The following is a 13,682-nucleotide window of genomic DNA, read 5'->3' as shown; positions in this document are numbered from 1 at the left end:
AAGGTAATGATTGTGTTCAAATCACGACTTTAATCTTAAATAATAAACATGTTTATAGTTAGTGTTGCATGCAAAACTAGCCACCTGTCATTAATTCAATTTGCTACGCAACACATACTTTGATAGCAATGAATAGATGTCTCATTTTAACAATTGAAATCTTTTCTCCCAAAAAGCCAGTGTCTTGACATGAAAGAAAAAAAAACAGAAATAATGTGAAGGGAAAAAACTTTATATGCACTCAATTGCACTTAATACTGTCTGAAGTTTTAAAAAAGTTTGTCATCCTTAATTCAAGTAGGTGATTACCTGTAAAACAAACTAAAACATTGACATGTCAGAAAGGATTCAATTTTGTGTCCGGTTACATTGTCAGTATACACATGAAAAGATGTTTAATATTTGATCTTGACCTTTTGACACTGTGACCTTGAATGTTGGTCAGCTGACTACTTGTGCTATTCTGATCAACTTTGCTTCCCGCATCTTTGATGTGGGCTCTAAACATGGAGATAAATGTCTATTGTAGTTGGTGACCTTAACAGTCTTCACAGTTGACCTTTCGACCCCAAAATTAATCCCATCCTATATATTTTCTAATAATATTAGATTGCATCAAGTCTCAATACAATCCATCAACCCTATCACCAGTTATCATCTGGAAGCCAAAATATGACAATAAATTTATTTTTTAGTAACAGTGATCTTCGTAGTAGACCATTTAACCCCCACAAAAAAAATCACTATATTACTTCAGAAGCTAACATTAAATGGATTTTCATTCAAATCCCTCCAACTTTTCTCAAGTTATCATTGGGAAACCAACATCCAGACAGACAGATGGACTGATGGACAGTCAGACAGATGGATGGACAGATGGATGGATGGACAGATGGATGGATGGACAGACAGATGGAGACCAGCACTATGGTCCCCTCTGATTTTACCAGCAGGAGACTAAAAAAAAAGTGATAAATGTGATCATTGTCATGTGTCCCCTAAAATTCAATGATCTCAAAGTTTAATTTTGAATGACCATGAGGCTTACGATTAAAATTAAAATTAAGATTAGGGTGACCTTCACATTAATGTTACTAACAAAAGGTTCGACCTTGAGGTTTCTAAGACATTAATACCAATCAACAGCTAATTAAGAACTCACCAGCTACTTTAGGTTTGAAAATAAGGTGACAAAGACAGTGATGCCATTCACTAGTTCCTTGTAGTGATCTTAACATAATGTTTCTCACCATCTACTTACAGATTGATTTTTGGATGACCTTGCCATTAATGGTAATCATCAGATCCATAGACATAAACACTAATCACTGGTAATTTATAACATGACCCTCGCATAAAGCTTCTTGCAAACAACTAAAGGTTTGACCTTAAGGTGACCTTGACATTAATGTTAATCACCAACTCCTTGACGTTTGACCTTGAGGTGAACTAAACATTATTAGTAATCACACCACCAGTTCCTTCAGGTTTGACCTTGAGATGACCTAGAGATTAATGGTAATCCCCGGTTGCTTCAGGTTTGACCTTGAGGTGAATAAGACATCAATGGTAATCACCAGCTCCTTCAGGTTTGACCTTGAGGTGATGAAGTAATGTCAATGCCACTTCCTTGAAATGACCTTGACATAATGCTTCTTACAAGACACTAATTGCCTTTGACCTTGAGGGGACATTATCATTAATGGTACAACAGAGCACCCTGAAATAACCTCTATATTATTGATACTCACCAGTTCTATTAGGTCTAAAGTGTGACCTTGAGGTGACCTAAACATTAATGATATAATGGTACTTACCAGCTCCTTGTGTGGTACATAGGTTGCACATTCCTTACAGTCACTGACTACAAAGTCCTGGCAGTCCAAATGAGCATAATACTCACATACTGAAATATAGAACAAGATATTTACTAACACATTAAAATGTAAATGTTTACTTTCAAACTGTCAAGTCGCCTAGATATCAGTTGAAACTTAGGAGATTAATATGTAGCCCAAAATATGTCTTCCTACCTAGATACTGCCATCTGTGTTCTCATGACACACCTTCACACAAAGTCCATGCATGAAACAGTAGCTGAGATATGCATCAAAAACTATTGCGCTGTTTTTAGTATTTCCAATAACGGTCAAAAGTCAAGAAGAAGTTACATACAGGTTTAGTATTAGACACATTGCAATCTCACATTGTATTTCTTAAGTACTAGGCTTTTCCCCCCAGTATTTATGATTAAGGTCAACAGTCCAGTAGAGGAAGCAGTGACCACATTTTCATATCACTGCCACACACTGCATTCTCAGGTTGTCCTTAGTCGTAGTCACCACATTTCACTCTGTGATGCCACACACTGCGTTTTTCAGGTTGTCTTTACTGGTAGTCACCACATTTCAGTTTGTGATGCCACACACTGCATTTTTCAGGTTGTCTTTAGTCGTAGTGACCATATTTCAGTTTGTGATGCCACACACTGCGTTTTTCAGGTTGTCTTTAGTCGTAGTGACCATATTTCAGTTTGTGATGCTACACACACTGCATTCTCAGGTCGTCTTTAGTCGTAGTCACCACATTTCACTCTGTGATGCCACACACTGCGTTTTTCAGGTTGTCTTTACTGGTAGTCACCACATTTCAGTTTGTGATGCCACACACTGCATTTTTCAGGTTGTCTTTAGTCGTAGTGACCATATTTCAGTTTGTGATGCCACACACTGCGTTTTTCAGGTTGTCTTTAGTCGTAGTGACCATATTTCAGTTTGTGATGCCACACACTGCGTTTTTCAGGTTGTCTTTAGTCGCAGTGACCACATTTCAGTTTGTGATGCCACACACTGCGTTTTTCAGGTTGTCTTTACTGGTAGTCACCACATTTCAGTTTGTGATGCCACACACTGCATTTTTCAGGTTGTCTTTAGTCGTAGTGACCATATTTCAGTTTGTGATGCCACACACTGCGTTTTTCAGGTTGTCTTTACTGGTAGTCACCATATTTTCGTATGAGTCACTACGACTAAAGAAAGAAAGTATCGAGTTTGAGGTTTAATGACCCCTAGTGACGTCAACATGAAATGCAATTTTCTATTAAAAGTTTAGCAATGATCTCAAGGTTTATCTTCTGACTGATCCCAATCAAGTGTGACCAGAACATAAACCATGCAATCAGTTTGACTGAGCAAAGGTAATTGATCTTATCATTCAGAAACCAAATGTTTTGTTTTAAAATTTGGAACAGATCTTGACCATCAACATTTAAATCTTTGAACCTGCTTTTCTCTGGTAATTAATTATACATGTGTATTGTAAAGATGCCCTGGTAACCTGGCTCTGGTTTTCATATTGTTGTGAATGTAAGTGACGAGTTGCTGTTAGTCCATTTTGCTCGTGACAACTCGTCCTGAGGGTGGTATTTGTAGCAGTATGCTACAATACTCAGTTTATTGAACACATGGTCAAGCTTGCTGACATATTTAATGCTACTGTAGTTTTTATCATACACTACACCTGCCATTCATGGCACATCATGGACTTCTGCTATATCTTTGTATATTCACAATGATCCCAATAACACCAAGCCAAGTTGCATTGATGAACAGCAAATACTGTATAACTGGCAATATTTGTGGGGGATTTAATTTCACTTTATTTGTTGTCATTTAAGATGGCACAAAATCAAAAATCCTACATACATTTTAACTATGATTCAAAATCTAGAAAAATGTTTATCATCACCTCTGTATTGGATACTAATCCATTGAAATGTGCTTAATATAATCCCTGTGAACATGCCCAAAATGTGACATCTGAGAAATATTATCCCTGCAAAATGTATCAACTATACAGTATATGAGGAGGCATTACTATGTCTTTAAAGAAATAGCAGCAGGAGTTAACTTTGACTAGACAGAAGAAGCAGATAATTTCAAAAGAACCAAAATCGGTTCATGAATATGGAACAGGCAGAAAGGGCAGCATGGAAGCAGGCTTGATACTAGCAATAAATAGCAAGAGTCAAGGAGTCATGGGCAGACATCCATCAGAGAATGAGTTTCCCAGTAGAGATGGCTTGACCTCCAATCCACCAAGATCATGGAGGAGGTAAACAAAAGAAAACAATAGAAATGCCAGCAGTTGGTGGACAAGTGTCTCAAGTATATATGAAGGATATGATGTTTGCCATAGGAGGCTGGTTACAGGGCAGGTGTGTGCTTTACAACAGTTCAGGGTCATAAGAAACAGGTAGGAGCAGGAAACACCAGACATAGTGCTAGACATCAGCATTATCATTCATAGTGATACAACATGAAAAATGAGAAAGCTTTGTGAACATTAAGCAAAACAAGCATTGACAACAAAAAGCAGCAGTGAAAACCGCTGAATCCTTGATCCACCTCAACCTGAGGATGGAACTGGTCAGCATTGGGTTGTTCAAGGTACTAAGGATGAAGTTTACATTTGATGAGCCAAAAGGAAGTCAAAATCCAATTTTCTATTTATAGTTTATCTATCACATCATGCTTTCACCTTCAGACCTAAACAGCAATCCCAAGAAAATAAGATTCTGAATTTAATGGGAAATAAGTTTAACACTCCAAGACCATTGTTTTATCAAGAGAAAGAGAAGTTTACCTTAACCTTATAATGCATGAAAAGCAAGCAATACATAAATCAGTAAGATGGAACGCCCCCCCCCCCCCCAATTAAAAGTTTTGTGTGGAAGCTTATTTCCTAGTATCATAATGATAACCTTTGTGTCCTGACTGGAAAAGCAATCACGAACATGCAATTTTGAAGAAGCACTCTATGAAGTTTAAAACTTGGAGGGCAAAAGAAAACTGAAATTATACTTTCTATTACAGGTTTTTTCTTTTCAAATATTCTTCAAAAATTAAGCATGGCACCAAGTCACCTGTACTCAAAATTACATGAGGTGGTCTGGAGAAATCTCTTTGTTTTATTTTTTGTCCTCTAACATATCAAAAAAGTGGGTCATTGTGACCTAATCATGACAAACTGCATTTTGACCAAATTGTTGTAAAATATGCCTGCACTTCCTTCTTTGGCTAAACTGGGGCTCATTAAAGCACAAAGTCTAACCAAAACAGATGGATGTTTTCACATAGAATTTTCCTTTAAATATTTTTTTCAACATTTTCTTTTCAATCTTGATGACATCATTGTCAGATCCTCCATTCAGCATCTTTGAATAGTAAGATTAAGAAACTGATCAAAAAAATCTACATTCAGTATGGATAAGGAATCCACTACAAAGTAAATAAAATGGCAGGATGAGCCCAAACAATAATGACTATACTTAAAATTGTACATTAACAACAGGTAATACTCACATTCACATCTTATGGCGAGGCTGTCTTCCAGGCGCTTGCGACACACATTGCAGAACTTGCGTTTGAAGTGACTTGGCTCTGACCAACAGTGGGCAACAGGATTCTGGAATGTATTTAACACTTTAAGGTAGAAAGAATCGAATGCTTATTTCAAAGACAGTCCTGTGAGAAACTATACTTCATGCAGTTACTTCCCTTGAATATGATCACCATCACTACAAAAAGCAATTACATCAAATTCTCAAAATCTTGGACCTCTGGCTCTTGATAAACAAAACAACCCTATAATTTATTATGAAAATCTTAATTCTGAAAAAAGATTTCCCCTTTTTCTATCCATACATGTTGCAGAAAACACTACAAACAAGAAAGAAGAATTTTGATCTCTGATCTAATCAATGGTTTGTTATAGCATGAGCTTTACTATTGCAGTATGTCAAATCAATAAATGGTGTTTGATAAATTCTATATGATATGGTAAGAGTGAGATACTATTCATCACAAGACATGTATTCAGAAGGAGAAACAAGAAAAACTCTCCAATTGATTTCCAAATATAACAGGTACCCTTTGACCTGGATTTGGTTTGTCTTCCACGGCTAACATGGTGACAGAGTTTATACATAAGACATTACATCATAAATTTTCTTAGTCCTTGTTTTTTTTCTGACAAATTAACAAAACATTGAATTGTGATTGAAAAGAAGACAAAGTGTACAAAACTGATTTATCTCTATGAATGAATAACACATCATCTTTGAGTAAATAAAAAACTTCAAGACATCGTATCATCATAGATTTTTAAGAAAATGTACACTACAATTAAGTAAGGAATAGAAATATCTTGAAAATATAAGGCCTTCAGTGAATTTCTAATACAATTGGATACTGTTAAACATATACCTCAATACATACCTTGATAAGATTGGTAGCAATGCTGGAACAAGGGGAGACAACTGTCTTCAGACAGCGTTCATGTACCACGAAGTTACAGACTGAAAAAAGACAAATAGTGAAATTCAGACTACACATTTCATTTGCAAGCATAAGTTTCCCAGGTCAATTTTTTTTAGTTTAATTTGATATTGATTCATTGGTTTTGAGAAAAAATCTAGAACACTTACAGATGATCGGAGCCAACCCGGTGTGGCTATATTACATATCACTCAATGTTGTTTAATCACGAATCATTATGTCCTTGCCTTTCAGTTAAGATCCAGTGACCCAGTTGAATTCTGACCAACTTTTCTTCATATATCATAAAATAATGTTCATCTGTGTCAACAAGGTTCAAAATTTGACCTTGATCTCTGACGAAGTTGCATAAAAATCCTCTTTGACAGGGTGGCCTTTACATTTAGTCTGTTGATTCCAGTATCACAGTAGATATGTAGTGTGGGTCGGTATCACAGTAGATATGTAGTGTGGGTCAGTATCACAGTAGATGTGTAGTGTGGGTCGGTATCACAGTAGATATGTAGTGTGGGTCAGTATCACAGTAGATATGCAGTGTGGTCAGTATCACAGTATATATGTAGTGTGGGTCAGTATCACAGTAGATATGTAGAATGGGTCGGTATCACAGTAGATATGTAGTGTGGGTCGGTATCACAGTAGATATGTAGTGTGGGTCAGTATGTCAGATATGTAGTGTGGGTCAGTATCACAGTAGATATGCAGTGTGGTCAGTATCACAGTAGATATGTAGTGTGGGTCGGTATCACAGTAGATATGTAGTGTGGGTTGGTATCACAGTAGATATGTAGTGTGGGTCGGTATCACAGTAGATATGTAGTGTTGGTCGGTATCACAGTAGATATGTAGTGTGGGTCAGTATCACAGTAGATATGTAGTGTGGGTCAGTATCACAGTAGATATGTAGTGTGGGTCGGTATCACAGTAGATATGTAGTGTGGGTAAGTATCACAGTAGATATGTAGTGTTGGTCAGTATCACAGTAGATATGTAGTGTGGGTCGGTATCACAGTAGATATGTAGTGTGGGTCAGTATCACAGTAGATATGCAGTGTGGTCAGTATCACAGTAGATATGCAGTGTGGTCAGTATCACAGTATATATGTAGTGTGGGTCAGTATCACAGTAGATATGTAGTGTGGGTCGGTATCACAGTAAATATGTAGTGTGGGTCAGTATGTCAGATATGTAGTGTGGGTCAGTATCACAGTAGATATGCAGTGTGGTCAGTATCACAGTAGATATGTAGTGTGGGTCGGTATCACAGTAGATATGTAGTGTGGGTCAGTATCACAGTAGATATGTAGTGTGGGTCGGTATCACAGTAGATATGTAGTGTTGGTCGGTATCACAGTAGATATGTAGTGTGGGTCAGTATCACAGTAGATATGTAGTGTGGGTCAGTATCACAGTAGATATGTAGTGTGGGTCGGTATCACAGTAGATATGTAGTGTGGGTCAGTATCACAGTAGATATGTAGTGTTGGTCAGTACCACAGTAGATATGTAGTGTGGGTCGGTATCACAGTAGATATGTAGTGTGGGTCAGTATCACAGTAGATATGCAGTGTGGTCAGTATCACAGTAGATATGTAGTGTGGGTCAGTATCACAGTAGATATGTAGTGTTGGTCAGTATCACAGTAGATATGTAGTGTGGGTCAGTATCACAGTAGATATGTAGTGTGGGTCAGTATCACAGTAGATATGTAGTGTGGGTCAGTATCACAGTAGATATGTAGTGTGGGTCGGTATCACAGTAGATATGTAGTGTGGGTCGGGATCACAGTAGATATGTAGTGTGGGTCGGTATAACAGTAGATATGTCGTGTGTGGGTCTGTATCACGGTAGATATGTAGTGTGGGTCGGTAGCACAGTAGATATGTAGTGTGGTCAGTATCACAGTAGATATGTAGTGTGGGTTGGTATCACAGTAGATATGTAGTGTGGGTCAGTATGTCAGATATGTAGTGTGGGTCAGTATCACAGTAGATATGTAGTGTGGGTCAGTATCACAGTAGATATGTAGTGTGGGTCGGTATCACAGTAGATATGTAGTGTGGGTCAGTATCACAGTAGATATGTAGTGTGGGTCAGTATCACAGTAGATATGTAGTGTGGGTAAGTATCACAGTAGATATGTAGTGTGGGTCAGTATCACAGTAGATATGTAGTGTTGGCCAGTATCACAGTAGATATGTAGTGTGGGTCAGTATCACAGTAGATATGTAGTGTGGGTCAGTATCACAGTAGATATGTAGTGTGGGTCAGTATGTCAGATATGCAGTGTGGGTCAGTATCACAGTAGATATGTAGTGTGGGTCGGTATCACAGTAGATATGTAGTGTGGGTCGGTATCACAGTAGGTATGTAGTGTGGGTCTGTATCACATTAGATATGTAGTGTGGGTCGGTATCACAGTAGATATGTAGTGTGGGTCGGTATCACAGTAGATATGTAGTGTGGGTCGGTATCACAGTAGATATGTAGTGTGGGTCGGTATCACAGAAGATATGTAGTTTGGGTCGGTATCACAGTAGATATGAAGTGTGGGTCAGTATGTCAGATATGTAGTGTGGGTCAGTATCACAGTAGATATGTAGTGTGGGTCAGTATCACAGTAGATATGTAGTGTGGGTCAGTATGTCAGATATGTAGTGTGGGTCAGTATCACAGTAGATATGTAGTGTGGGTCAGTATGTCAGATATGTAGTGGTAGTTCCTGGTCAGTACTACTTTAGTTAAGTAGTTCAACCAAAGAAAAAATCTGGTCAGTAAAAGGTTTCCCCATTCCAATTTTTCTGATCACAGTATCTGTGTATCTGTGCAAAATGGCTGACCCTGCTAGGTGAGGCATGTTGTTATATTTTTCAACAACTACCAGGTCAGTAAGGCCTGGGCCTTTCATAGAAAAGTCTGAGACAAAACCAGAACAAAAAGTAATTGCGGATGTTAAATTAAGGTCAGGCAATATTGTTTAAGGAACACTGAAAGTGCACTTATTCATGGTTTTATGACGGCGAGTAAAATGTAATGAAATGTGAATATTGTTCAGTTAATGAGAACGCAGCCAAAATGGGAAGTAAGTCAATTTTTAGGTGCTCACAATTAAAAAAAAGTGACAATCATGAACAGTTCTACCCATAAAATAACAACGAAACATTTTCTTAGCAAAATAAAACAGATTGTGTCCTCTTTCCAACCACAAAGTAGGAAAGCTGACAAAGAAACTGTCAATGAACTTACGATTAAGTTTAATACAGACAATGGAATACCAACGGAGGAGTTACCACTTACAAAATTCTGCACACTGCTTCAGATTCAAAAGGATAATGACCTTGTTATTAACAAAATGTACGAGAATGACGTGTGTAGAAATTATCCACTGCTTCAGCTCCACACTGAAGAACAAACTCGTCAATCATTAGAAAGATAGTAAGTTTTTCAGTGTCCTTAATGATGCTGTTGCAAACTTATCTAGAATTAAGTAATGATCAGTATAGCATGAGCTTTTAGAAATGGGGTCAAAGTTGCAGAATCATCAGCATTATCTAACTATCTACCAGAACAAGTCACATTAATTAGGTTGAACTTTTAATTACAAAATTTGAGTTACAAAATAACATATTATAGTGACATGTTAGAGCTTGCTATTATGGACATTATAGAATCAGATATAGGAGCAAAGGTTATTGCTGTTTTTCATCTTATTTATCAAACATGTCACTACAGTAAATCTAGAGAAGTACAAACCTTAGCTGACAGCCTATAAGTGTTAATCAAGTCCATGTCCCCACTCACGGGAACATATTGATCTCCACTTACAGAAAAAAAACACTGATGAACCTTTGCTTCCATAAAAAGGCAAAACCAACAAAGATGAAGGTCATTATTCCATGATCTATCAATATATGGAGTACCTGGCAATGACCTCAAAAAATGCAGACATCAGAACCAAATATCTAACAAAGATTAAGAAGTCCTTAAAATTGTTAGCATTTTGCCATCTTTTGTGAGACATTTTAAAGATCTTTAGTAGTCAGAGTTTCCCACTACAAGCTACAAGTGCTATTGATCATGTATGAATGATCTTGCTTTACAGGTGATACAGCAATGTATTTTTTGGACCTGTATGACCGTATATGTGGACCTATATGACAGTGTATGTAGACTTGTATGACAGAATCTGAATTCCTGTATGTCAGTATATAAGGACATGTATGACAGTATATGTGGACCTGTATGATAGTATATGTAGACCTGTATGATAGTATATGTAGACCTGTATGACAGTATATGTGGACCTGTATGACAGTATATGTGGACCTATATGACAGTGTATGCAAACTTGTATGACAGAATCTAAGTTCCTGTATGTCAGTATATGTGGACCTGTATGTCAGTATATGTGGACCTGTATGACGGTATATATGGACCTGTATGACAGTATATATGGACCTGTATGACAGTATATGTGGACCTGTATGACAGTATATATGTGGACCTGTATACAGTATATGTGGATCTGTATGAAAGTATAGGTGAACTAGTATGACAGTATCTATGGACCTGTATTACAGTATATGTGAACTGGTATGATGTCTATGTGGACCTGTATGACATCTTTCTACTTACATGACAGTATATGTTTAACTGTATGACAGTAATTATGGACCTGTGCAACAGAATATGTCAACCTGTATGAAAATGTGGAAATGTATGATGTCTATGAGAATCTCTATGATGTCTCTTTGTACCTGCATGACTGTTTATGTGGACCTGTATGGCAGTATATATATGAACCCATATTATGGTGTTAGTGGACCTGTACGACAGTATCAGTGAATCTGTATGACAACATACATGGCCTTGTATTACAGTATATGTGGACCTGTGTGACAGTATATGTGGACCTGTATGACAGTATATGTGGACCTGACTACAGTATATGTGGACCTGTATGACAATATATGTGGACCTGTATACAGTATATGTGGACCTGTGTGACAGTATATGTGGACCTGTGTGACAGTATATATGGACCTGTATGACAGTATATGTGGACCTGACTACAGTATATGTGGACCTGTATGACAATATATGTGGACCTGTATACAGTATATGTGGACCTGTGTGACAGTATATTTGGACCTGTATGACAGTACATATGGACCTGTATGACGGTATATATGGATCTGTATGACAGCATATATGGACCTGTATGACAGTATATGTGGACCTGTATGACAATATATCTGGACCTGTATGACAGTATATGTGGACCTGTATGACAGTATATGTGGACCTGTATGACGGTATATAAAGATCTGTATGACAGCATATACGGACCTGTATGACAGTATATGTGGACCTGTATGACTATATATCTGGACCTGTATGACAGTATATGTGGACCTGTATGACAGTATATGTGGACCTGTATGACGGTATATATGGATCTGTATGACAGCATATATGGACCTGTATGACAGTATATGTGGACCTGTATGACAATATATCTGGACCTGTATGACAGTATATATGAACATGTATGACGGTATATGTGGACCTGTATGACAGTATATGTGGACCTGTATGACAGTATATGTGGACCTGTATGACAATATATAAGGACCTGTATGACGGTTGATGTGGACCTGTATGACAATATATGTGGACCTCTATACAGTATATGTGGACCTGTGTGACAGTATATGTGGACCTGTGTGATAGTATATGTGGACCTGTATGACAGTATATGTGGACCTGTATGACAGTATATGTGGACCTGTATGACAATATATGTGGACCTGTATGACAGTATATGTGGACCTGTATGACAGTATATGTGGACCTGTATGACAATATATAAGGACCTGTATACAGTATATGTGGACCGGTATGACGGTATATATGGACCTGTATGAAAGTATATGTGGACCTGTATGACAGTATATGTGGACCTGTATAACGGTATATGTGGACCTGTATGACAGTATATGTGGACCTGTATGACAGTATATGTGGACCTATATGACGTATATGTGGACCTGTATGACAGTATATGTGGACCTGTATGACAGTATATGTGGACCTGTATGACGTCTATGTGCCTGTTATGTGGTGGTGAGACTAAGAGTTCCCGGCATTGAGTCGATCGATAGTAGCAGCCATTCAGTGCCGCAGCTAACATGGGTGTCCGTAGCTCTGATCGATGTGGAAAGCGCCTGTCGTCATCTCGGGGCTGTGTACGCATGCATTAATTAAACCCAACCCCACATTGCACCCTACCCCCACACTATACTACCAACGAGTCCCCTGCCCGGCCCCCGGGCGAACGCGAGAACGCCGGGCAAAATACACACACACATAACAAGCGCATTTCGTTTTCACCATAAATTAGCGACTGGCGAATAGGGCGAGACTCCGAATCACCTACCTTCACAAACAAAGCCTTGACCAATGAGTCCCCAGAGCATGTCTGTACAGTGATGACAGTATGTTGGTTTGTGAAATGTCTTCTTGATAAAGAAATGTCCATGACCATGCTCGTCTGGGTCTGCTCCACACTGTAACATGTTGTTTTCCGCAAGGCTAGATTCATCCATGGATGCTGGTCGTCACTAGTGGTGGTGGTTAAAGATTTCCTGTTGTTCTATTTAACCTCCGTTACAACATCCGAACGAAAACTGAGGAATTCACAACAAACGCTAGGACGAGATGGCGAGACGGTGGCAAACATTGCTGGTGTAACCATCGTATCTTCTCCGCCACTTCGCCTATACATCACTTCCATTTGCCAAATCTGTCATGTGCGGAAATGAGGGAAAGTGTTCGGAAACGAGGCTCGGAGAGAATCCGCGGAGAGATTCTATGATAGCGGTTGCTGAGCCTGGCTGATCGATGGTAGTGTATCTCATACTTAGGCGTACGTATATATATATGTACACACAGATCTAGACATCGGTCCGACACTGTGTCATTCACGCGGACACACAGGCAACTGTGCAAATAGTTTCCCGTAGTCTTTCCTTGGATAATCAACATTAAATAAAAAATGAATATTAAATACCAATTGTATTTTTCGAATCAAAGAAAATCGTGTGGTAATTATTATAATATACAAAGTTCAATTATCATACACGTGTGGAAATTCTTGGTGTATTTACAATGAGCCGTTAACTTGACAAGTATACCGGCTGATTAAACTGGAGCACCCGGAGGATGTTATAGCAATAAATAGCTGATATATCGTCATGCTTTTACAGTTCAAATGAGTAAAGTTAGTATAGTTTATATATAAGACCTTCGGCGGTGATCCACCTGAAAGTAAATTACAGATTT

The 13,682-nt window shown here is 38.2% G+C and overlaps 1 protein-coding gene across 1 annotated transcript in view; it reads right to left on the bottom strand.

The window, feature by feature from the left end:
• LOC132546432 (diacylglycerol kinase theta-like) overlaps positions 1-13,682 on the bottom strand; it is a 37,581-nt gene that overhangs the window by 23,813 nt on the left and 86 nt on the right. The window contains exons 2-5 of the mRNA XM_060210144.1: positions 12,778-12,951; positions 6,279-6,358; positions 5,364-5,466; positions 1,818-1,906 (exon numbers count right to left, since the gene is read on the bottom strand). Of these exons, the coding sequence (XP_060066127.1) occupies positions 1,818-1,906; positions 5,364-5,466; positions 6,279-6,358; positions 12,778-12,951 (446 nt within the window). The remainder of the gene's footprint in view (positions 1-1,817; positions 1,907-5,363; positions 5,467-6,278; positions 6,359-12,777; positions 12,952-13,682) is intronic.

This window comes from Ylistrum balloti, unplaced genomic scaffold, assembly GCF_031769215.1.
Source record: "Ylistrum balloti isolate Yb309-2 unplaced genomic scaffold, AGI_CSIRO_Ybal_v1 Utg369890, whole genome shotgun sequence".
Lineage (NCBI taxonomy): Eukaryota > Metazoa > Mollusca > Bivalvia > Pectinida > Pectinidae > Ylistrum > Ylistrum balloti.
Note: the sequence above shows the minus strand (reverse complement) of the source record. Positions and strands in the feature narration are given on the sequence as shown.